The sequence below is a fragment of the Camelus ferus genome, chromosome 1 (assembly GCF_009834535.1).
Source record: "Camelus ferus isolate YT-003-E chromosome 1, BCGSAC_Cfer_1.0, whole genome shotgun sequence".
NCBI lineage: Eukaryota > Metazoa > Chordata > Mammalia > Artiodactyla > Camelidae > Camelus > Camelus ferus.
Genome location: NC_045696.1, coordinates 64,087,575 through 64,112,682, shown reverse-complemented (window position 1 = coordinate 64,112,682; position 25,108 = coordinate 64,087,575). Strand labels below are relative to the sequence as shown.

Here is a 25,108-nt window from a genome sequence, read left to right as displayed (position 1 = left end):
AGCATAATTTACAATAAATTATGGTACACCTCTACAATGAAACAACGTGCAGTCACTAAGAAGTAATGCTTTCAAATACAAAATTACAAAGTAAGGAGTGACATCAACAAAATGGTAGATTAGGCAGCTCCAAGATCCCATACTTCTATAGAAACACTGAAGAACATGCAGAAACAATCAGAATCAACTTTGTCAGAACTCTGAAAAACAGACACAGATTTACAGCAACCAAGCAAAATGCAGAGTCAAGAAAAAGACAACTTAAAAATGGAAGGATAGGGGTGGAGAGTGTAGCTCAAGTGGTAGAGTACATGCTTGGCTTGCATGAGGTCCTGGGTTCAATCCCCAAGACCTCCATTAAATACATAATTAAATAAATGAACTTAATTACCCCCCCCAAAAATGAAACTAAAAACTTTTAAAAAATGAGAGGAAAGCTGTGTGGTATTTTTACTTGCCCCAGCCCCTCTCTCTCCTTAGCTCAGTGGCAATCTTGAAGATGGGTGTCTGCATTCCCAGTTGGGGACCCTGGTACCTGGTTACAAAAGGGAAAAAGTAGACTTTATCCACAAATGATTGTGTATGTCTGTCCTATCCTGTCTAGGGGCTACCTGAAGGACTGGTGCAAGGTGCTCACCTCTGTGTCACCTAATACAAAACTCGCTCCGGGTGGAAGAGCAGCATACATTCCTTGAAAACACTGTAAGGCTAACAAACTACCCACAGTCGCCTAGAGCTAAAGACTACAGTTGAGACATAAAATAACCATCCGAAGACTAGGTAGAAAAGTTAAGGAACATTTGTTTAAAAAATCATTGTATTCAAAAGTACCTGTGTATGTTGGGGAACATAGAAAGTCATGTGCATGCTCAGGGCAAGATGTAGGCTCAGAAAAGACCAGAAAAGACCCTAAGTTTTCAGCCCTGGATGATCGCTAGACTCAGCACAAGAGTGGCTAAGTGCTGAAGAGCCCTGGCACAGAGCCAATCTGCAAAGACTGGGACAGGTATTTCTATATTCCTGTTTTTAAATTCTTGGAATTCAGTGGAATCCCTGTCAAAACATTGGCTTAACAAAAGCTAAAGCAACAGAGATTTTAGTGACCACACATGACAACTGATACGACCTTTGCAAAAATAGTATAGAAAAGTTACTAAATAAATGGATTACTACAGTCTTCAAAAAGCAGCCAAATATCAAGCCCTGGGGAAGGGAGAGAATCTGATTTCCAGAGTTACAGCATTATAACATTGAATGGAATAAAATAAATTGACAGAAATAAATTCTGAGGAAACACAGACATTGGACTTACTGGGTGAAGACTCTAAAAAAAAAAACTGTCTTAAATATGCTCAAAGAACTAAAGGAAATCATGGACAAAGGAACTAAAGGAAACTAGGAAAATAATGTGTGAACAAAAGGAGAATAACAGCAAAGAGAGAGGAATTTTAAAAAGAAGCCAAAAGACATTCTTTTTAAAGAATCTTTTTTTAAGACACATGCACCCCTGGTGTTCACAGCAGCACTATTTACAATAGCCAAGATATGGAAACAACCTAAATGTCCATCAACAGATGAATGGATAAAGAAGATATATATATATATATATATATATATATATATATATATATATATATATATATATATATATATATATACTGGAATATTACTCAGCCATAAAAAAGAATGAAATAATGCCATTTGCAGTAACATGGAATGGACACAGAGATTATCACTAAATGTAGTAAATCAGACAAGAAAGACAAATATCATAAGATGTCACTTATATGTGGAATCTAAAAGAAAAAATTATACAAATTTTATTTACAAGCCCAAAATAGACTCACCAACATGGAAAACAAGCTCTGGTTACAAGGGGGGAAAGGCAGGGGGAAGGGACAGATTAGGAGTCTGGGATTAACTGATATACATTACTATATATAAAATAGATAAATATTAAGGAACTACTGTATAACCCAGGGAACTATATTCAATTTCTTGTAATGAGCCATAATGGAAAAGAAACTGAAAACATATATATATGTATGTATTTATGTATATGTATAAATAATTACTTTGCTGTGCACTTGAAACTAACATTGTAAACTGACTACAGTTCAATAAAAATAAGAATAAAAAAAGTTAAACAACAAGGTTTCACTGTACATCACAGGGAACTATATTCAATATCTTGTAATAACCTATAATGAAAAATAATGTGAAAAGGAATATATATGTATATATGTATAACTGAATCACTATTCTGTACACCAGAAATTAACACAACATTTTAAACTGACTATACTTCAATTTAAAACGTCTGAAATAAAAGAATCCTTTTTTATAATTTCTATCTCTTTATTGGCATACTCATTTTGCCCAGTAAAGGTAACTACTGGGGTGAATATAAAAGCAAATATTATTACATTTTTGTTTTTTAACTCCACTTTTTATTTCTACATGATTTAAAAGACAGATGCATAAAAAATAATTATATTTATGTTATTGGGCACACAAGAGATAAAGACGTAACCTGTGACAACATAAAAAAGGGAGACAGGGCTATAAAGCGGTAGAGTTTTTGCCTCCTACTGAAGTTAAGGTACCAATTCGAACTAGATTGTTATAAATTTAGCATGTTATATGTAACTCCCATGATTATATTATGTAATAATTAAAAAAAGTTACAGCTAACATCACACTCAAGGGTAAGAGACTGAAAGCTTTCCTCCTGAGATAAGGAACAAAACAAGAACGCCCACTTTCACCACTGTTATTCAACACTGCCTTGAAGGTTTTGCCTAGCACAATTAGAGAAGGTAAAGAAATAAGTCATCCATTCAAATAGAAGAAAGAAAACGATCTCTATTCACAAGTGACAAAATCCTTTATATTGGAAATTTCAAGGAATTCACAAGACAGCTGCTAGGAGTAATAAATGACTTCAGTTATGTTGCAGGATACAAGGTCAACACATAAAAATCAGTTGTGTTTCTATACACTAGCAATGAATATTTTAAAAAGGAAATTAAGAAAATTCTATTTTCAATGGCATCTAAAAGAATAAAATACCTAGGAGTAAATTTAAGCCAAAAAGGAGAAAAATCTGAAAATTATAGAACTTTGTTGAAAGAAATTAAAATAAGACATAAGTAAATGGAAATACATCCAAAGCTCATGGATTGGAAGGCAGTATTTTAAGATATCAATACTACCCAAAGTGATCCTCAGATTCAATGCAACGTTTGTCAAAATTCAAATGACATTTTTTTGCAGAATGGAAAAGTTGATTCTCAAATTCACGTAGAATTGTAAAGGGCCCTGAATAGTCAAAACAATCATAAAAAGGAACGATGTTGGAGGACTTACATTTTTTGATTTCAAACTCACTCCAAAATAATAAACAAAACAGTGTGATACTGACATAGGAACAGAATTGAGTGTCCAGCAATAAACATAAATCTACAGGAAAGGAATTATTTTTTCCCATTTATGTATTTCAAGTGCCTGTTAGAGTAAATAGTACAAACTAGACACTCATTAAATGCGTAACAATTTTGTGGAATATCAAATCCGGTAGAGTAAAGCATTGCTTGGGCATGTTCAAGTGTCTGCCCTGTTAAATATCCAAGATTAGATGCTGAGTAGTTGCATTTCCAGAACTCAGGATAGACATTAAGGCTAGAGATATAAATTTGGGATTCATCAGCATATAAATGACATTAAAGCCACAGAATTGGTTGAAATCACTTAGGGAGATGGTGCAGATGGAAAGGACAAGAGAACCAAAGAACAAGCTCTGGAACATTCTAAAAGTCAGAGCACAGGCAAAGGAGCAGAGGCCAACAACAGAGATGGGGAAGGTGTATTCATTAAAGGGCTAGATAATTCAGGAGTGTTTGGCATCACAAAAGCCAAGAGAAGAAGCCTTTTGAGGAAGGAGAACGCTGTTGAGAGATTCCAGCACAATGAGGAAGGAGACATGATCATTACTGTTGACAGCAGGGAAGTCCCTGGTGGCCTTGACCAGACAACAGTGTCAGGGAGGTGGCAGCAGAGACAGGAGTTGTTCTCTTTGAATATGTTCTTAGAAAACAGAGCTTTTGAACATTTTTTTTAAATGATAAGTTGGTGTGAGAGCGGTTAAGATTATGATGAGAAGGTACAAGATGAGACTAGTGTGAAAGCAAGACCACGAGGCATGTGGAAAAGGCAGCTTAAGACTGGTACTTCTGAATGTGTCAGTACTGTGTACCCTCCCAGCCAGTGGTGGTTGGAGCTGGCTCATATGGGTTCACAAAGGCCAATCGCTGCTAAGTTTGTGAGCCAGTTATTAAACACAGCCGTTATTAAAAGAAAATTATATAAAGTTGCAATTAAATATCTTAAAAGTAAAGGTAATAAATACTCAAAATTGACAGCATCCTAACCATTTTACTACATTTTAGCATTATCTGTGTTCTTACAGTTAATTATGACAATTCAACTTAAGTGTATGTTATGTATGTAACGTAGCCATCATATCAAGAACAATTTTTAACTGAGGAACTATTTTTCCAGCTTTCAAGAACCAAGCTTCCAAATAAGCATATAAGTTGCTCATATGACTGATGACTGATTAAAGTTTCAACATGAGTCTTTGTTATTTTGCTCATTCAGGTAAAGAAAGACGTCAACCAACATTCACGTTAGAACAGATTCAGTCATCAGTCGCAACCATATGTTGACAATGGATAGAGGGGTTTGGCAAAACTCAGTGAAAACGTTCTGTAAGAATCAGTTGGCTGAATGGAATTTGCAAGAAAGCAATTATTTTATTATTATTTGAAAATTGCCCTCTACATATTTTTCTTTTCAGTAAAGCTTATAATACACTCATGTGCATACATATACAAACATTTGGGACAGAGGGAAGCCAATTGTTAAATATTTTCTGGCATACCACTGCCTTCCACCAAATACAGCACAGTGTCAGTATCCAAATTCATGCCCTCGAATGTTAGAATCTGGCTGAGTGACATGAAATGACAATAGAGTTACAGATGGCAAGTGGGCAAAGAAGAGATACACAACTATTTGGGAAGTTTGAGCTAGTGGTGGGTTTGAGGTCGAGGAAAAGCTTTTAAAGAAAGAAAATGCAAAAATATATTTGTATGCTGATGGTGAAGAAAGAGATTACTACAGCAATACAATCCTTGAGAAAGCAGGATCGGGTAGGGTTAAAAGTACAAGTGGACCTGCGGGCATTTATATGTAACAGAGAGAAAAGCAAAGAATATGGTAAAGATGATGGTTAGTGGATGGGTTGGGGAAAAAAAATCCCATAGCAGGGAAACTGGAGAGACAATTCATATATTAGTTAAGAGGTGGGAAGTGGGAGTGGCGCATTGGCAAGATTACCTTTAATCTCTATTCTAAATCCTGAGAGGCTAGGGTTGGACATGGAAACATAAAAGCCATTTAGCTTCTATAAATTGGGCACATTTGGACCATAACTATACCTAAAAGCACACTGAAGTCAGCATTCCTGATTTTCAAGGTGCTTTTTTTTTTCATTTTAAATGTTTCATGACCATTTATGGAAGCTCTATATTTTATGGAGAACAGCAGAACAGCTAGCCAGCTTCTCCTTTGCTAACTCTTTCAACACATGAAAATGAAGATTCCATTTCCTCTTTCTCTGTACGCTCTACCACTTTGGGGAATAAGTCACTACTGTGGCAGGCTCTGCCCCTCCTGATGGACAACCCTAGGCGGGCAGAGGGAGGCATGCGGAAGGAAGCACCTCTGAGAAGAAGGCTTAAAAAAATGTCTTACTTGTTACACCAATTAGAGTTGTAATGGCCAGATCCTGGAACAGAAACTGGTAATTTGAAAGGCTGTTTGTCTCCTGAAAATAAAAAGGAAAATGGTTCAAAAAAAATGTTACGACCTTCTGGATGAACTTTGACATCAATTGCACTCATTTTCTCACAGCAACATAGGATTTCTGAGCAAATTACCAAGGAGACGGTGTGGTCAGGGGTCTGGTCATGTTGGCAGGGGTATCAAAGATAAGCCTGCAAACCCCTCTCTAACCAGGAGGGCCACTGCCATGTGCTTTTGGGGCTGGTCCTTTGAGCATAGATATCATCCCTTATTGAGGGGACTATCTCATTCTACCAGATTCATCTCTGCTCTCTTTTCTACTTGTTTGCAGAAAAGTTAGGGTTTGGTCTGGCATAAAAAAAAGGGTGTGTTTCCAAGTGTAAGTGACAAATGTGTGGTGATCTTACCTAAATCTCACCAGTGGAAAATGAAAATAACTGAACTCACTATTTGCATTATTTGGTGTTGTTATAAAGTCCTAACAAAGCTCCTTGATATTCTTGAAAGAAAAAACGTTCAGGTCTTACTGATTTTAAGCAACGTGCTTCCTTGCCCTCCTCCACCACTCCTTAGTGTAAAAGAGCTAATGATGACCCATGTTTAACTCTACTTTTGAGCATGAGTTATTGGGATTCCAAAATAGGGCCATATTTCTATAAAAAGCCTCCTCTTTTCCAGCTTATTCATCAGTGAGTAGTAAAAGACTTATATAATCTGGAAATAACAGAAGTAAAACCTTCAACCTTCAAGAGGGCAAGACATGGAGAAGAGCCTGGATATCTTCAGCACAAATGGAATCTCCTTTCTCAGTGTAAGTTAATGGAAGAGGCCCATAGATTAAGTTCACAGACACTACATGTATCTTTCTTCCTTTTCTGTTTTGTTAAATAGAAAAAGCCATCAAAAGATCTGTGTACTTTGCGGGGTATGATATGCCAATTTTCAAATCCTTACATTCAGGAAATCAGTGATATGCTGCTTTATACTAGTTCATGAGAGTCAATTGCTAATTTTCAGGGGTTTTGTGAATTGGCTGTGAAACACAGCCAATATAAAAAATTAAATTATACAAATTTACCATTATATAAATTGTGATAAAAAATAAAGTTAATAAATACTCAAAACTTCACATTTCCCCATCATTTTCCTACATTTTGTTTTGCCGTTATCTATGGTCTTGAGGTTACCTACAACTTTTGTATCTATATGATGCAACCACTATAGAAGGCATACTACTGGACGTGTCTTCCCAACTCCATGTTCAGTGGCACCAGGGAGATACCTGGAAACCAGCCATGGTGGGCATATTTATACCATTGAAATTGGCAAGTATTAAGAATCAGGGTTTGTTTTTCCAGGAAGAGCCAGTTATGTAACAGTTAGCAGCACCCCCGTCAGAGAAGCATCTCCTTAATGAATGATGTGCTAAGGCAGAGCCACACTGGGGTTGGGAAGCTGGAGTCCTAGCCCAGGCAAGCAAAAGTAACAACGAGAGAGAAAAGGTTGTGTTCAGTTCTGATCCTGGGCTACAACTATATAAAAAGCTTCTGTCAGGGACTCAGAGAGTTGACACCAACAAGTTTTCCTGAGTACTTCAGTCTATTTCTGATTTACTTTCAAAAAACTTTAAAGGGCATTTTAGAGGGGCTGTTGGTGCTCGAAATATCTCCTTTGCGCACTTTGTTTAAGATGCATTGCAAATTGAGAGTGACCGCTACTTGTTTTAGGCTTCACTAACCAAGAGGCTAGGTCCCAAGTCATACCCAGTAGAGCAGCAGAACACCGATATACTGAATCATGCTGTACAGAGCCATGTACTTAAACATGCAAAATGACGTAACGAGAGCTGCACGTCCTTCCCTGTGTGAGAAAAGAAATGAGAAAGTAATGAAATGAAAGCACTGGGAAGAAATGAGGTCAGTTATTCTGTGCTGTTCAGCTGAGCTCAGGAGAAAAAAGTTGAAAGCCTGATTATTCGATCATTTGTCTGACAGACCAGAAAACCTTGAGCCAGTGGGAGGCAGCGGTCAGTATGCTAAATCACCAGATTTTCAAGAAAGACCAACTCCAGGCCAAAGTCCACAGGCCTTTGATGAGCAGTGGAGCCCAGAGTCAGAGTCACTCTTGTCCTCTCTGTGGGCGCTATTTCAGCTCCAGGTCTGGAGACCTGTGAACTGGTCCCAGAGCTCATATCTACTCACTAATGTGATTTAGAAGGTCATTTTCCATCTCTCAGTCACTGTTTCTTCATCTGTGAACTGAAGAATTTTAATAAGATTGCAGGTTTGGGGGCCATTTTCATGCTCCAGGTGCTCCGGGAATTTGGCAAACATCTCATTCAAATCGCATTTGGCAGTCCTACCTTCTTCTAAAACCGAACTAAAACAATCTGCATACTCAAATCAGGCATACATCAAATTTAAAGAGACTGGAATCAATGAGCATCTTCATTTGTGTTTCTGTTGATTGAGTAAATAGTGTATATTTAAAGCATAAAACAGATTACTCATGAAATACTATGTTCACCTCTTCCATTTGGGAAAAGAATAGAGTTTCAATTTACTTCTGGTCAGAATGATTTCCTGGGATTCCAGATCCCAGTCCTCAAAGCAGGCTTCTTCTTCTTATGAGGGCTCTGCTGCTTCCATTTACTCTGCCTAGAAGGTAGTTTCTCCTCCTCCCTCACCCTCTTCGCAAGGCTTCTCCACACCACGCGTCTGAAGCAGCCAGTTCCACCACCCAAGCCATCTTCCCCTTTTTTATGTTACCCTTGCTTTTCTGTACATGTATTTATCGCCTGTCTTCTTCACCGGCAGAAAGCTTTGTGACATCAAAGCATATTTAATCGATTTGCTTCTGGGTCCCCAGTGCCTCCCCCAGTTCCTGGCACTAAGTCCCTACTTTATAAATATTTATTGAATACAGGAATACATTTTTAAACAGGGAGGAGCTCGCCAAATCATTATTTTAATGTGGTGGGAAGAGTATGGTATTTGTAGATAATACACATTGGAACAAAATTAATTCTAATACAATCTTCAGTCCTATATGTCTGTGAGCTTGGATACATCAATTAAGTTCTCTGAGCCTCAATATTTTTGTTTCTAAAAGAAATAGTGACCATTCCTACATTTCCAGGCTGTTTGGTGTATAATAGGCATTAAAGCATTTTATAAACTGTAAACATATACTAGTTATAATAACCAAAATCAGCCACAATGTCCACCATTTCCATCATTGAAATAAAGGTATACTCCAGGGCTGGCTGAGGGGTACAAAACACCAAGGGAAATTTTAGTAGAAGCAGCAAAGATGAATAAATATTCTGAAAACGGGGGATGGGAAGGATATTTCAAGGAAGCACAAAGAGGCAAGAGAAAAGGAAGGCAGCTGGCGAAGAACGTGTTTCTGTCCATCCCCCCGTTAATACAGCATCTAAGGAGACATATTTAAAATAATAATAATAAGAGTACAATTGACATTTTCAAAGCAGAAACACATTCCAGATTCCAATCTTCTAGAAATAACCTATTCAGTGATTTTTGTTAGAAATGCCACTGCTTTCCCAGGGTTATTTTTGCCTCCTGCTAAATGTACTCAGGAGTAGAATGTTTGACGGCGTTCTCCCACAAAGCCCCTTCCCTGCCCAGGGACATGTGGTTGCCTGGTCTTTGCCTGGCAGAACAATGGGATCTGGAGCTAAAAGTCAAGAGAGGTTGAAACAATGCTGGGGAAAAGTGCCTACTTACTTGATAAGGTGCGGTACACACTCAATGTTTGGAGTTTTGGAAGTGAAAGGCGAGGCCACGGATGCCTCTTGCTCTGATAAAGAGATGCCCACATGAGCCATTTTCAAAGCCTGAAAGCAAAGAGTCAACTTACTGTGGATGCGCACTCACGTACACACTCTCCTGAGGGCATGCAAGGAGAGGCCAGTTAAGCTGGCCACAAGGTGGCTTGTGGGCCAAGCACTAGCCAGGAGATGATTAAATTTGGTTCTGCCTGCCACATAAGAAAGAGCTGGCACTGGGTCACCTACTCAAAGAAGTGGGGAATCCAAGAACCAAATTCTATTTCATTTAGTACTGACGAATTAATCATTATGTAGCTTTGGTCAAAACCATCCCAAACCCTCTGCATCAGTTTCTCCACCAGGAGGAATGGAGATGATGTGTATCCCAGGGGACATTATCTCTTAAAGGGCTCTGAGCAAGTACAACTAAGAGTGCGACGATGGCCCCACTCCCCGGCAGCTACTTACCCCACAGTCATTGGCTCCGTCACCACACATACCTACAAAGTAACTAAAAGGGAACCGTGTCAATTGTAGAGGAGATCAAAGCAATCTTGACTGCTAATTTCTCTAATTAAAAAGATAAAATGAGCTTCATTACTTAGGGCTCAAACTTATTATCTATTTTAAGGGAGTTTTCCTAACAGTCTGGTTTGACTAAAAGTAAAGTATGACTCGGCAGTTCCTACTATGGATTAAGGAATCCAACACACCGTTCCTGACCCCAGGGGTTTCAAGGCCACCTCACTGTCTAGAAAACAGCTCTGTCGGCTGTAAAACAGAATGTGGATGATTACATGACAACACTGCAAGGCGAGGAGGGCACAGGAATTGAAACCAGAAGATCTAGACCTTTGATCTGATCACGTTACCATCTTGACTATCATTTTACTCATTTTGCTATGAGTATTCGGTGAGGTGCTATATTCTAAAATGATAAACTAAAAATTAGTTGTTGGTGCTGTTAACAGTAACTGGAGAAGAAATCCACTGTGCCAGTCGTCACTCAACTCAAAAATGCAGTGCCAAGCCCAGGAGTTGAGAAAAGAAAATATATCCCCATTTCAGGATTGCTTTTTGAGGCTGTTCTTTTGAATTATTGATGAATATTATCGACAGTCTGCTTTTAAAGGTAGGAGGACCCTGACAGCATTTGCAGAATTTGCTGTACTTCTCTTCCACGCTCCTATGTAAGGCAACGAGTTTACTGTGTAGGTTTTTAATCCTACTTGATAAAAGAGGATTTTTTAAATATAGAAGCTTGCCTAGTGACTGAATCAAGTGAGTTGGAGGGTAGACTGGGAGCAAATAGGAGTTGGAGTCATGTCGGTCTGGTCCAGCACCAGAAGTAAGGGATGCCCCCAGACTCTGTAGGGTTCCATTAACAGGAAATAAAGGATGTCAAATGATGGGAGTGCATCAATGGAGACCCTTTGTGTTAGGAGCATTCTTCTGATTTAGGATGGAGAGGATGCTTCGGCACAAGAACACTTTAGTATTTTTAGGGCTATGTGAGCCACTCATCATATGGACCTCCCTGCATCATAACTGTGATGATACTTTGTAAAAATGAAGTCTAAATTTGCATTGCACCTTCAGGAGCTGAGTTCAAATTACCTTTCCAGAATTATTTCTTGTGCCCCTTATGTTCTAGCTCAGTAGTGTTCTTAGCTCTGGATGAAAGGAACTTTTAAAAAATACTGATGTCCAAGCCCCACATGAGCAATTGAAACAGAATCTCTGGATGGTGGTGTCCTGGTATTGCGATTTCTTTCAAAGCTCCCAAGGTGACTGTCACATGCAGCCACGTTGAGAACCAGTGTCCTAACCAAACTGAGTGACTTCTTGGACCTCTTACACTCCCCTTAACTGTCATGCCTCCATGCACCTCACACCACCTGAACTGGTAAAGAACCTACTCCAGCTTCTGAAATTCTTCCACCAGACTGGATTTCTGCCCAGGAGACATTCTGGCAAAGATGGTCCCGTTGATCAGTATCTGTAAAGAATGCAAGAGAGAAATGTTTTTATCATGTCAGCTGGTCATACATAAAATAACTGATAACAGTCACAACACTGACTGGGTAATGATATGCGTGAATGAGAAAAAATGTTTCCAAGAAGTCCTCCTTAGGATTTTAAGACTGACATTGAGACTTCGGTCATCAGATAAGTGACTGGGGAGACCGAATCAGTAAATAATAATAATCAGTTAGTTAATAAACAGAGTTGATGAAAATGACAACCTACAGGTATTTAGCTCAGCTGCCGTAGAGATTGTGGTCCTGAAAAATCCTGAGTTTAATGGCATCTTACACCAACAGAGTACGAGAAATTGCAAAATAACAAGAAGCCAGGATCCCAGGAGGGGGAAAGGAGCAACTGCTTCTCAGAAAATTGTTCAGCTCTAGCAGAAAACCGGCCTAATGATGAGACAGTGACTGTCTGTGGTCTTTGACTTAACTGTACCATTTGGACTTGACCAGTTGTGAAACTCAGCTGCTATCCCAAATCTAACTTGGGCTATGAGACACTAATGGGCTGTCATATAAAAACCTACACCAGCTCCATCCACCTGAGCCCCATCCTACAGACTCTAAATTCTTCTATATTACAGCTGTGTGCTCCTTGCTTTTCTTGGCAGTGAATTCAGCTTAGTGTGAACTCAGCTTTAAAGTCTTCTTTATTTTTTCTTAATCAGTACCTAAGATAATGAGCAATTAAATACAAATAAATAATCTTTAGTTTACATTGGACACAGACTTTCTCTAGTTTGTTCACATGTTCCATATCTATAACTTACCTGCTCCCACTGTGGGTTTGTTCTTCATTAGAAAAGTTTTAAGTTTAAGACCTCTTCTATATAGAGATCCTCTACCAAAAATTTCATGGAATTCTTCTATTCTTGGCCTGCTGTCCTGCATAATTGCTGAATTTTCACTATACTGTGAAACCTCTAACCATGGGAATACGGTGACAGCTGCCCCAGAGTAATCTGATCACTTGAGAAGTCACTAATACTTAAATCCTATAGACAATGGATACTTGGTTAATCAAGTTTACCCAGTTTAAATCTAGTAGCAAATGAGACAGCAGTGACCTCGGCAAACATATCTGCTTCTCTTACGATACATTCAGTAGGTATATCTAACTTATTTAGAGATTTGAAATTACTTAGGATCATGCTCTGAAGGTGACATTGTTAGCATCTTTACTGGGAGATTGGTACCCTCTTAGAACTTACCTTTGGCAGTAGGCTGCTGAAATGTTGACTTATAACCTGAAAGGATTTTCCACTTAGGGCAAAATGGTAACTTCCTTCTCTGCTATTATCAGAGATGTCTTCCCTGATGTTAATGTAATTGTCCTGCTGAGCAAGACACAGTTATTTCAGACTTGGTATAGTGGTTAGGACCACAGGCACACCTGAGAGAAGGCAACTATGGCAGTCTAGGTTCTCTCTTTAAAAGTCACACTCCAGCTCTGATTCCTCAGAGAAGCATTTTCTCTTTGCTGGATCAACCTTTGCACATCAACAGCCTCTAGTGACCAGGAGAATAACACTCATGTCCTGTCCTCATCCTGATTTGATCTCGGTGAGTCCCTGAGAAAAGCACATTTCACACATTTCAAGTGTAAAATACAAATGCTTTGCAGCTTAACAAATATCTCTCTGAAATGAAAACTTGTTTTTTTTTTCTTACAGAATTAATATTGTCCCACAAGGACACACAACAGAGACAGGATACTAACAAGACTAGAGACAAATGAATAAACTTTTTTTTTTTTTCCACCCTGAAGACAGAGTCTGATTTTCCAGTGCACACAGCAATGTCTCTCCTAGGGACTGAGTCCTCTTTGAACTCAATGGGATGGCTGGCAAATAAGAAAACAATGAAAAGTTAGACTTGCAGCCATGCTCACTATATTCTTTCTAAAGACTTTTTTTAAGTTTAAAAGAATAAATTATTTCTAGCAGCCAGGAAAGCACCATAACTTAAAGCTCAGTAGAAACGGTATGGGAAACTGATATAATTGAGTTCTATGAACTGCATACATGTTAGACATTTGGAGAAGTATGTTGACCCTAGGTCACCTGTACACCTCTGCCAGTCAAAGCTGCTCCGTAGTCAACACTGGGTGACAAGTTAGATACCACGGCAGAAGGTCTGTTTTCAGGTGTACCTGATTCCTGTATGCCATGTGCTTCTTCTCTTCTACTAATTTCCAAGATACAGATGCTGATGAGGACCCAGGAGTTTCATTTGCTTCAATGAGAATGACTTTCTGGTTTCCAGAAACCATCCCAGACTTTCTGGCCACTGTTATTGCAGTCTGAAGATTGTCACCTAGAAAAAAAGAGAGTATCCCAAGATGAGGTTGACGAGCTAGAACCAATTCATGTAGAGCCTGGAAAACTAGGGTCAGGAGTTTAGGCCTTATTTTGGGTGTGAGGAGAAAGAATCTCTAAGGTCTTTCTCAGCCCTAATCTTCCATGATTTCATGATCCTTTTTCTTATTTTTGCTGCTTTTCATCTGGTTACCTCATGACCTACAGTATATTTTTGCCAGAGAGTGGGAAGTAAAATTAAAAAGGCAAAATTCAAATCTGTTTCTATCATTTGTTAACAGCTTGGTAAATGTTTAGCAAAACCTCACTGGTTTAATCTCATATCTCGTGGTTCCACTTCTAGCTAAAAGGGAGTAAACCCACTAGAATCTATTTCTCCCACTGATCACAGTGGAAAACTCTGAGGAAAAAACACAAACAAACAAACAAACAATAAATAAATAAAACTCCAAAACCTACCCAAGGACTTTGAAAAGTAAATATAAATGGCAGTATATGGAAGGGAATCAAATTTGGAGAAATAACCTATAAGATCAAGAGATTCTCAGCTCTTTTTCCTCTTTCCTCTCACATAATTTGGCCTAAATGTAAGCCCCAGTTCCAGAGCTCTGCAGATAGCTAAAACTCCAAGAAAAATCTAGTCTTTCTGGCCAGAGGAACCAGGAAAGGGGCACTGGAGGGCGGAAGAGTTATGAGGGAAATCCTGGAAAGAAGAGAGCTAGACAAGAAGGCTAATTCAGTGTATGAACTATGTAAGTTCTGATCTCAATCCAGAGCTGTGCATGGGCAGAACAAACCCAAAGAAGGATAGCAAAAGCTTCAAGAATTGAACTATGATATTAATCACTTCCCATGCCCCAGTTTTACTTGCTAAAATATCTACTTTAGAACTGAATAATATAATAGCTGAAATTTTAAAAATTCATTGGATGAACTCAATAGCACAAAGGATATGACAGGAGAGTCAGTGAACCTGAAGATAGATCAATAGAAATTATACAATCTGAGGAACAGAGAAACAATCTTAAAAACAGAAGAATCAAGACTGAAGAATAGCAAAAGAATTCATATTCATGTCATTAGAGCCCAAGAAGGAGAGGGGAAAGAGACTGAAACAGGACAAAAAATTTTTTGGAGAAATAATAGCACAAAACTTCCCAAATACGGTAAAAGATTTAAATTTACAGATTCAAGAAGCTCATTGAATCCCAATCAAGATAAACTCAATGAAAACCACACCTATACACATAATCAAGTTGCTAAAAACCAAAGATAAAGAAAAAGCAGAGAAAAACAATATATTACATATAACTAAGGTAATTTGTTGCCAGAAGATATACTCAAAAAGAAATGCTTGAAGTTCTTTGGGCTAAAAGGAAATGATATCAGAGTGAAACTTGCAATATAAGGAATGAAAACAGTAACAAAAATAATAAAGATCTGGATAAACATAAAAGTCGATTTTTTCTGCTCTTACATTCTTTAACTCTTGACTGTTGAAATTAAAAACTCTAACATTGTCTGGTGGGGTCTCACTCTATGTCATACACAGGACAACTATAATGTAAAGGGGAGAAAGTCAGGGACATTTATGATTATACAGCTATGTGAAAGGTTTGGTAAAGATGTTGTGATTCCTAGAGCAACCACTGAAAAAATAAATAATATAGTAACAGGCATGGCTTCTCCTAGATTTCTACCATAATACTTTGAAGATCCTTAAAAGAGCTAACTGGTGGGAAGAGGATGCTCCAGCCTGAGATCAGAAGAGGACAGGGAGCCTTGAGACGGAGAGGTTTCTTCCACAAATCTCAGCAGGGTAACAACAGCCCGTCCGCTTTGCCACAAAGCCTGTGAGAGGCATCTTGTTTAGGATGTGCAGCCCAGGCCTGAGCCTTAATCATCTGGCAAAAAAAAATACAACAACCTACTTAAGAAGTCCCGGAAGCTAGGGAAGGAAAGATCAGGCAGAACAACCAGAACACATGACTAGGGAAGTAGGATCGCTGCTGGAGACCGATGAAAGCTGCATTAAAAATAATGAGAGTTTTTTAGATCCACTCCTACCCCAAAACACAATTTAAGAACATCACAATTCAAAGGGTGATTTGAAGGAGATAATCGTCATTTTTGATACTGGAGTTTGCGGTTTGGAAAAATTGAGTGCAAGAAAAAAAAATCTTAGAACACAAAGCAAAACTATAAAAATATGAGAGCTACATAAGATCGGCTACAAGGATGTACTGTACAACACCAGGATATAGCCAATATTCTGTAATAACTGTAAATGGAGTGTAACCTTTAAAAATTGTATAAAAATTAAAAAAAAATGAATGTTACAGGAGAAAAGATAAGAGACTGAGAGGATAGATGCAGAATAACAGAAATTCCAGAAGGGAAAAAAGAAAGAGAGAAAACAAAAGGCATTAGTTAAATGAACAAGGGAACAAATTTTCCTGAGAGGAAGAAGACAGATTTAAAGTGCTCACCATGCTTGAGACTAAATTAATGGAAAAAGATAAATATACAGGCACATCCTGGTAACATCTCTAAACTCCAAAGTTAAAGAAAAAAGATTATATATAAAAATAACAAGTTACCTACAGTGAACTGGCATCGGACCTGTATATGCAATACCCCAAACCAGAAGACGAAAGACTAATACCTACAGACCATTAATAAAAAAGGACTAGAACCTAAACATTCTATACCCAGGCAAGCTATCACTCACCTGTCAGAGCAGAGAAAGATATCCCAGGATATATAAGAAATCAGAGAGCATATCATCCTTCTATCCCATCCAAGGACAGTTCTTCAGAAAAATTACAACCAAGCAAGGAAAGAAACAAAGCAGAAATTTCAATGTGAAGGAAGAGGTGAAGAGGGCGGTGGAGAGTGATGAGTTCTTATTTCTACGTAAATCTAAATGGTTAAGGATAGATTCTGAGAATGTGTAAAATAAGTGCTAAATCAAGATTTTTAAATGGGAGGGCCATACGTAAGGGGAATTCTAATAAGTGGTAAATTAATTCAGCAACACCTAGAAATTGGATCAAGGGGCTAGAAAGGGAGAAGGTAAAAGTGATCCAAAAGTTTCTTGGATTGTGGGGGGCTTTTTAGGGGGTGGAGATGTACCAAAGGGGAGGTGAACATATTCTAGCGCTCCCAACACAGAACTGGGTTCAAAGGAAGCAGAGTGGGGAGAAAGTGCCTTGGTGGGGAAAGATTGTATCCTGGTGCTACAACGAACCAAGTCGAATGCATCTGAATTATGAGAGCAGAGGAGGAGAAGGGAACACATGCTCAAAAAACATGACTGCATTAGGAAATCATTTACTCTTCACTCAAGAGCTTTCATTAAGAAATTTCACAAGTTTGTATTCTATATCTATGACTCTGCTTCTGTTTTGTATTTGGCAGGGGGTGGGAAGGGACAGAATGGGATTTCAAAATTATGTAGAATATGTAGACTAGATAAACAAGATTATACGGTATAGCACAGGGAAATATATACAAGATCTTGTGGTAGCTCACAGTGAAAAAAAATGTGACAATGAATATATGTATGCTCATGTATCACTGAAAAATTGTGCTCCACACTGGAATTTGACACATTGTAAAATGACTATCACTCAATAAAAAAATGTTAAATAAAACAAAAAATAAAATAAAAGTTCATGACAGAAAAAAAAAAAAAAGAAATTTCACTACTTTCTCTTGTGTGATCCTTGCTCACCGCTCCCTTGTTTGCAGTTTGGGGTTTGGGAGTAAGACTAGAGGGGACAGCATTTTTTAATCTCCAGAACTGTAGATCTCATTGATGGGCCTTCAGTGTAATTTACAGACCATGCTGACCGAGCATTCTTCTTCTAACATTTAACAATAAAAATCAACATCTTAGCTGGGAGGGTAGAGCTCAGTGGTAGAACGTATGCTTAGCATGCCGAGGTCCTGGGTTCAATCCCCAGAACCTCCATTAGAAGAAAAAATTAATAATAATAAATAAATAAACCTAATTACCTTCATCCTCCCACTATCCCTCCCCCCCCAAAAAGAATAAAACCAACATGTTTGCCCAGCTCATGTTTTCTTATTCAGGTGTTAGCTCAAATGTTCCCTCTCAGAAAGGACATCTCATCTAAAGTAGCTGGTCAGACACACTTTACCACATCACTCTGTTTTGTTTTATGTATCTCATAATATTATTGCCAGCTGTTTATTTGATTGATTGATTGACTGATTTTCTATCTCAACCCATGTGAATGAAACTCAGTGAGAGCAGTAACTTTGCCTTTTTTGTTGCCCATCTCCTGTATCTAGAATAGTATTTGGTCCATAGTAAGGAGTCAACAATATTTGCTGAATGAGTGCATTTCTGTCTATTTCCCCATCAATTTTTTCCTGCTTTCACACACACTCGTTCTATACCTGTGATCATGACGGTCCTTATCCGGGCAGAGATGAGCTCTTCCAGGACAGGTTTTGTTTCTTCCTTTAATCGATTCTCCAAGATCAACAGTCCTAAAAACATCAGATCTGATTCTACCTGGTCCCTAGAAGTATATGGATGATTGAACAGAAATCACACATTAATAGTTCTTCTTATAGGAAGCAAAACAAAGACCAAGATAGCTCTCTCTCTGTCAGAGTGGTCCCCACTGTCATTTAAGCACCATTCCTGAGGCACTGAATATGTGCAGGAACCATCCAGAAAGAAGACAGGAGAGGGCACAAAGGATACAAAGACGTTTGCTCTGACTGAATCGAGAGGAAGAGAGAATACTTATTAAACAAAACATTTGCTTTAACTTTTATAGACAATGAACTTAAATGACCACGAAGGTGCTTTCCATACGCTGTAGTGATTTTCATCACCTCACCTTTAGCAACCACCAGAGAGGTGTTCTAGCTCTGGTACAAAACATCATGAAAAATAAAAGAAAATACCAGTTTCTCTAGAAACCAAAGCTATCATCAATACTGTTTTAGTCCAGGAGGTATGAGGCTATAATCTCAAAAGAAAAGAAAAGGAAAGAAAGGAAAAGAAAAGAAAAGAAAAGAAAAGAAAAGAAAAGAAAGAAAAGAAAAGAAAAAAAGAAAAGGAAAGAAAAGAAAAGAAAAGGAAAGAAAGGAAAAAAGAGAGTCCTTCTAAGATCAAGCTTCTCTCTCTCTCAGTTGGTAGCACTGCTCTTTTACATAAAGTGTGCATGTTTCTGCAAACAAATAATTCTCTTATGCTCCTGTCCACCACAAGAACATTTCCAAGATATTCTGCAGGACCAGTAGCAGGGGAGTACTTCTGGGTTGGGAGTTCAAAGATTCTTCCATGATTCATTTATCTGAGACCCAGAAACTTCTAGCAGACACAAGAGCAAGACACCAGCACTGCCTAATTCTGGCCAAAATGCAGAGGAAAGCAGTACCCAGAAAAGCCAACCTGCCTTTCTTGGCATGTGTGTCTCAATGCTGGTCCTCACATCAGCCAGGAGCCTGGTGGAGAGTTAGGGACGCTCCCCAGGTCACTGCTAAAACCTCCCCCAGAGTGGCAGGAAGTGTACACAGATTGAATTGCTCACCTCAGAGCTGACTCAGAAGGATAGCATCTCCTGTCCTTCTGAACCTGGCATTTAAGTCTCTCCATAATCTGATTCCAAATGATCTTTCCAGCTTCATCTGTCACTAAATTCTTCATCTACTACAACCCCTAGCCAAGTTAGACCACTTACCATGGGTTTGCCTGCACACAGCTGTCTCTAAACATTTGCTCTAAACTGCCATAAGACATTTCTTCTTATTCCATGGGAAAGGTCGTAAGTTTCCCAGGATCTTCCATTGAAATCCTTCCTATATCTTGAGGCCCAACTCACATGCACCTCCTCATAAAGACTTCCCCAGAGAGAAATACTTGCTCCCTCAGCGCATTACTTCTACCTCAGTTTATCCTGTATATTATTTGTCCACATATTATCATTTTTTGCTGTCTGATCTGTCTCTGTCTCAGCTCCTTAAGGGCTAGTTTGCCTGGTTCAATGACAAGTTCAACAACACCCACATGGTGCCAACACAGAGGAGGTACTCGGCAAATATCTGTCTTTTGAGGTGCTCTGCTGCCTGGTGTGACCTTTTTTTTTTTTTTTTTTTTTTTTTTTGCCAAACTACCTAGGGAAATTCATTTCCTCTTTCAGAAATTCTACTGCCAGAGGTTCCTCATGGGAACTGAAGTCAGCCAGTCTGTTAAATCAATGACCATTTACTGAAAACCTAAGTAAGTGCAAGGAACAGGGCTTGGGAAGTGGGGAAGAGAATAGGCAAGGACTATAGTAACTCCTGACTCCAGAGATTTCACATGCAATGGGGATGGCAAGATGACGCATGACCACCTTGGCTATATAGAAGGCTGGGAGGAGTATCGTGATCATGTACACACAAGAGTCCTACAGAGTCGGAGAGGAAGGTGTAATCATTTTTAGGTGGAGTAATTGGAGAAGCCTTCCTGGAGGAGGTGGTATTTGAGCTGGTCTTTAAAGGATATCCTAGCTGATGCCTGATGAAGGTCCTCCAGTCTTTCTGGTGGCCCTCATACACAGGCCTCAGGTTTTAGACATTTTTGGAGATAAGAATGGTGCAACCTCAAGGCACCAGATCAGGCCAAGAAAATGTCTCCAGAGTCAAGCATCTGACAATGTGTGCAGCCCCTTTTGACACTCGTATTTCTGTTCCTCGGGCACAAAGCTGTCATAGGGTTGAACACACTGTAATTAGGAGATCAGCATTCTAATCCCAGCTCTGCAACTACCTTGCAGTGTGACCATGAGTAAATCACTTTCTTTATCTGGTAATCTCTTTCTTGTTTTGTAAAAGAAAGTGGTGAAACTAACGAATCTGCAAAGTCTGTTCTAGCTCTAACATTACATGGTTCTTCTTTTCATGAGTATTATAATATCAGCGCTGGAAGCACTTTGAGTAAACAGACACACACACACACACACACAAGTCAGAAAGAATGTTCTGCTCTAATCAGGGATTAACAAAGTTTAGGTAAATTAACTTAGCTAGGAGTAGGTGTGTTGGTACTGTGGCTTTAACACAGGAGGGGCAGATTGATGACCTAAGATCAGATCCTGCTAGTCAACTTGTGTACAAAACTTACCAGATTTTGAAAAGTTGGAATTTCAATGCTGTGGGCCAGGGCATGTCTCTTCTGTGTGCCACAGCCCTCACCATGCCCCATTGCTCGTGGGCCTCCATGTGCTCATAGGCTTTGTTACATATGCCAGCCCCAAAGTCATAGGTTTGAAACTTACAGATATGGAAATATTTTACTATAATAATTAGAAGCAGCAGCATAGTAGCCAGAATCCTGACATACGTGTCAACAGGCTCTCAGGAAACAGAATTCCATTCCCAATTCTGCTACATCCTGGACCCAAGTTTCCTCTTCTTTAAAATGGGAGATCCAATCTCAAAGCTCACTTGTAGCTCTCTGACTTGAGTGACCTGGGTTGATTAAATTACGACAAATATCCAGAACTATAATAGCCAAAGTTTTAAGGGTCACATTAATGTGGACAGGGATCCCGTAGTCAATGACTTTGGAAGAGCCACTTCCACCTTTGAGCTTCAAACTGTTCACAAAGTGACAGGGTTGGGACACATCAGTGATTTTAGCAGGGGCAATACTGCCTCTAGAGGACATTTTGGAAACAATGTTAGACATCTATGCAAGATTTTCAGAAATGACCAGTGCCCAATGAAGAGTTACCCTAGCTCCTATATGCCTTTTAAATATTTTCCAGGACATTCATGGACACTAACAAATCATTTATACTTTCCTGAGCCAGTACAGGCTTACACTGTTTATTTTACACTATGATTTTACTATACAGTATACTGTATTATTATAGTGTGTGTGTGTATATATATATACATATATATATATATAGTAGTATTATATTAAACATAAATAAAACTGTTTATACTTCCTCTTGATCAGTTTTACATATAAACACAAAGTATTTTTGCCCATTTTTAATATTCTATTGAGTTTTCCAAGAATGTAACTACCATGTAAATTGAGAGCAAGTTATATTGTTTTATTCAGTATTACCAACAGTTTTTAGCCACTTCACAGAGTCACCTCACTGACAGTAAGATGGCTGATGGTATTTGAGACTCAGATGTATAACATACCTGTATCAGTCTGCATTCCTAGCAGCCCCAATAATTCTACACGCAGGTGCAACCAACGTACTGCTTCACTTTGTTTTAGTGGAGTCAGCTGAGTATTTATTGAACTATCTATTACTTTTTGTAATGCATTGTAGTTTTTGCTTCAATTTTCACCATATAGGAGGGCATTATATTTCTTTTTCACAGAGAATATGTACAGATCATGTTACATATGAATTTTAGTGTATTAAAGGAAGTGGTACAAAACACAGTTACAATAAGAGAATGTTGAATCTGACAGTGTTGAACACAAATATAGTAGATCTCCCAAATTTAAATTCCTAAATAACAAAATAAGTCTCAGTGTGATAAATAGTGGCTGACATACATAGAGTATTGGACATGACACTGAAAATGAAATAAACACCATGGCCTGAAAACCGTGGAAAATAAAACAACAATAAATTTCAACTAATAAATTAATCCAGTCCCTTTTAGCTTTTGAGCATTCCTATTTTAATCTATACATATTGAAACTATCTTTAGAACGGCTGCTCCGAAGCTTTTCTTGTTTCTCTACAAATTTATCTAGATTATGTGTTGAGTCCAAGCTATATTTATTTGTTTCATTTAGTTTTGTATTTCTCAAGATTTTTTTTCCAGATAAGCATTATGTTTTCTGATTTTCAACTAATTCACCAACTATAATAAAAAATCAAGATAATAAAATACCAATATAGCAAAAAATTAAATAAAATATCCCAAATAATTAAAAGTCAAATATTTACATTTGGTTCAAAAGAAAGACACAACCACAATTTCAAGCTCTCTGAAACATGGGTTATATTCCTATATGTTTTCACAAAGCTATACAATCACATCATGTTTTACAATGTACACAGCTATTTATCATCAATTCTCCCAGTCAGTGTTCACATCAGCTTTGTGATTTAGGCAAAGCAGGGGTACTATATCCCCATTTACTAAGTTCAGAAACATTTCATGCACTCAAATTCCACAGGCTATGTTACTAAGTCTACTGCCCAGTCTGGTACATCTTCCCATGAAACCATTCTGCTTCATCAAAATTCTCCCCATCCCATTTACCTCATCAAGGCAGTGGTATGGTGGTCCATTTCCAGCTTTTTGTAGGCGAGTCCTATGACCCGGAAGCCCTGTGTCGTGTAAATCTGAAGTTCACTAACAAAACTAGTTGGTACTGTTCAGAAAATAACACAAGATTAATATGCAATATGAGCTCAGTTGGCACTGGTGGTGAAATTCTTTATAAACAGATCCAACTCTTGCCCAAGAATACACACCTCTAGGAAGGTACACAAACAAGTCAGTGGGAACCCTCAGTAGAACTATATTGTCACAGTTGACCTCTTGGGAGCCAGTGAAGTGGAAACAAAAAGGAAGCATTCAAAAAATAAAAATAAAAAAAGTGTATAATCCAAAGAGTTTTACCAACAAACATTGATTTAGAGTCTACCATGTGTCAGGAATTAGCTATGCAGAGATTGAACTGTAGGCTCCGCTCAGAGCATCTCTGTCTAGTAGGGTGACAGCCAGTAGACTAACAACACAATGGAATGAGATGACTGCTATGATTCAGGCAATTTGCAGCATGCTATAGAAGCCCTTGGTGCATCTACCAGACTGGGAGGAGGTGGTTAGGTGGAGAAGGGAAAGGGCATTCTGGCTGAGGGAGCATCCCGTGCTCAGGCACGGGGACATGAAACAGCAAGCCTTGAGTAGTTAGTTCAGCTCACAGGGAACACAGGAGTGGTAGATAGGAGTGGTAAAGAAAATTTGGAAAGTTTAATAGGATTCATATCATGAGTGCCTTATGTATAATACTAAAGGAGTTTGAGATTACCTGGAGCCTATGGGAAACAACCAGAAAATGAAAGCAGGAAAGTGACAATAGAGTTATACTATGTGATGGGAAAACCAATCTGGTCACAGTATGAAGGGTGAATCAGAATAGGGGACACTGTGGGCAGACAGCCAATTCACCAACTATTGAAGGGATCCAGTGGAGGGATGAGATGGGGGCCTGAGCTGATGGAGTCACAGGGCCATGGATGAGCAATTGACAAGACAGGGATGGGGAGGAATCTGGGAAGAATCCTATATTGGGGTTGGGGAGTGGTACTATCATTCACTTAGATGGGAAATATAGAAAGTGAGAAAGATAAGCTTGATTTTGCTGTTGAGTTTGGGATGTCAATGAGTCATCCCATTGGTGATGGTCAGTGAGCATTTGGATTCATCGATCAGGTGCTGAGGGGACATATTTGGGGTGGAAATACAGATTTTTCCAGTTGTAATGTAAGTCTGTTCACTTACTTGTCTCTGGTTGGCAAAAGCTGGCCACCCTCTCTGGTGCACCTTTCATGAATGCCAGCCGGTCACCCCCCATCTCTTGGACAATGACCGTCATCCTCTGCAGCGCTGATGAGAATGGGAACTGATGCAGGATTGCAATTCCTTCCACTGGGACCTGGTGGAGGGATGGGGAATGGAGAGGGACACACTACATAGCCTCTAGCTTTGAGGAATTAATTACTCCTCCCCCAATCCTTATTTTACAAATAAGGGAAACAAGATCTCACTAATTTTCACATGTGGAAGTCAAAGAAAACATACGTCCAAGCTTTCAAAATTGTGGGCCTGTCGGGACTCTCCTTTTGAGTCGGACGTTTTGGGGTAGAGTGCAGGCAGGGCTTACCTGGCTGACTGTCTTGCAGGGCTTAACGACCATGGCATATGCCGGCAATCCCTTGATGTGGAAATTGTCCCCGGAAATCGCCATTTCCTATTTCAAACAGGATAGGTCACTGTAGAGATTTATTTCTTGTTCCTCCACTAATACAGTGCTCAACCCCTCCCCTGGAGAAAATCCTCAGACCGGCACAGTG

General features: G+C 38.9%; 1 protein-coding gene across 2 annotated transcripts in view; it reads right to left on the bottom strand.

Annotated features, from left to right (window-relative positions):
- Positions 1-25,108, bottom strand: part of ATP13A4 (ATPase 13A4) — a 157,767-nt gene that overhangs the window by 14,624 nt on the left and 118,035 nt on the right. Inside the window, exons 15-25 of one of the 2 annotated variants that reach the window (XM_032481961.1) lie at positions 24,919-25,005; positions 24,537-24,690; positions 23,289-23,400; positions 18,441-18,565; positions 13,847-14,010; positions 12,906-13,028; positions 11,581-11,660; positions 10,130-10,172; positions 9,618-9,727; positions 7,632-7,728; positions 5,818-5,890 (exon numbers count right to left, since the gene is read on the bottom strand). In XM_032481961.1, coding sequence (XP_032337852.1) covers positions 5,818-5,890; positions 7,632-7,728; positions 9,618-9,727; positions 10,130-10,172; positions 11,581-11,660; positions 12,906-13,028; positions 13,847-14,010; positions 18,441-18,565; positions 23,289-23,400; positions 24,537-24,690; positions 24,919-25,005 — 1,168 coding nt within the window. Of the gene's footprint in view, positions 1-5,817; positions 5,891-7,631; positions 7,729-9,617; positions 9,728-10,129; positions 10,173-11,580; positions 11,661-12,905; positions 13,032-13,846; positions 14,011-18,440; positions 18,566-23,288; positions 23,401-24,536; positions 24,691-24,918; positions 25,006-25,108 lie in introns of both variants that reach the window. The other variant, XM_032481954.1, reaches the window with a different exon arrangement.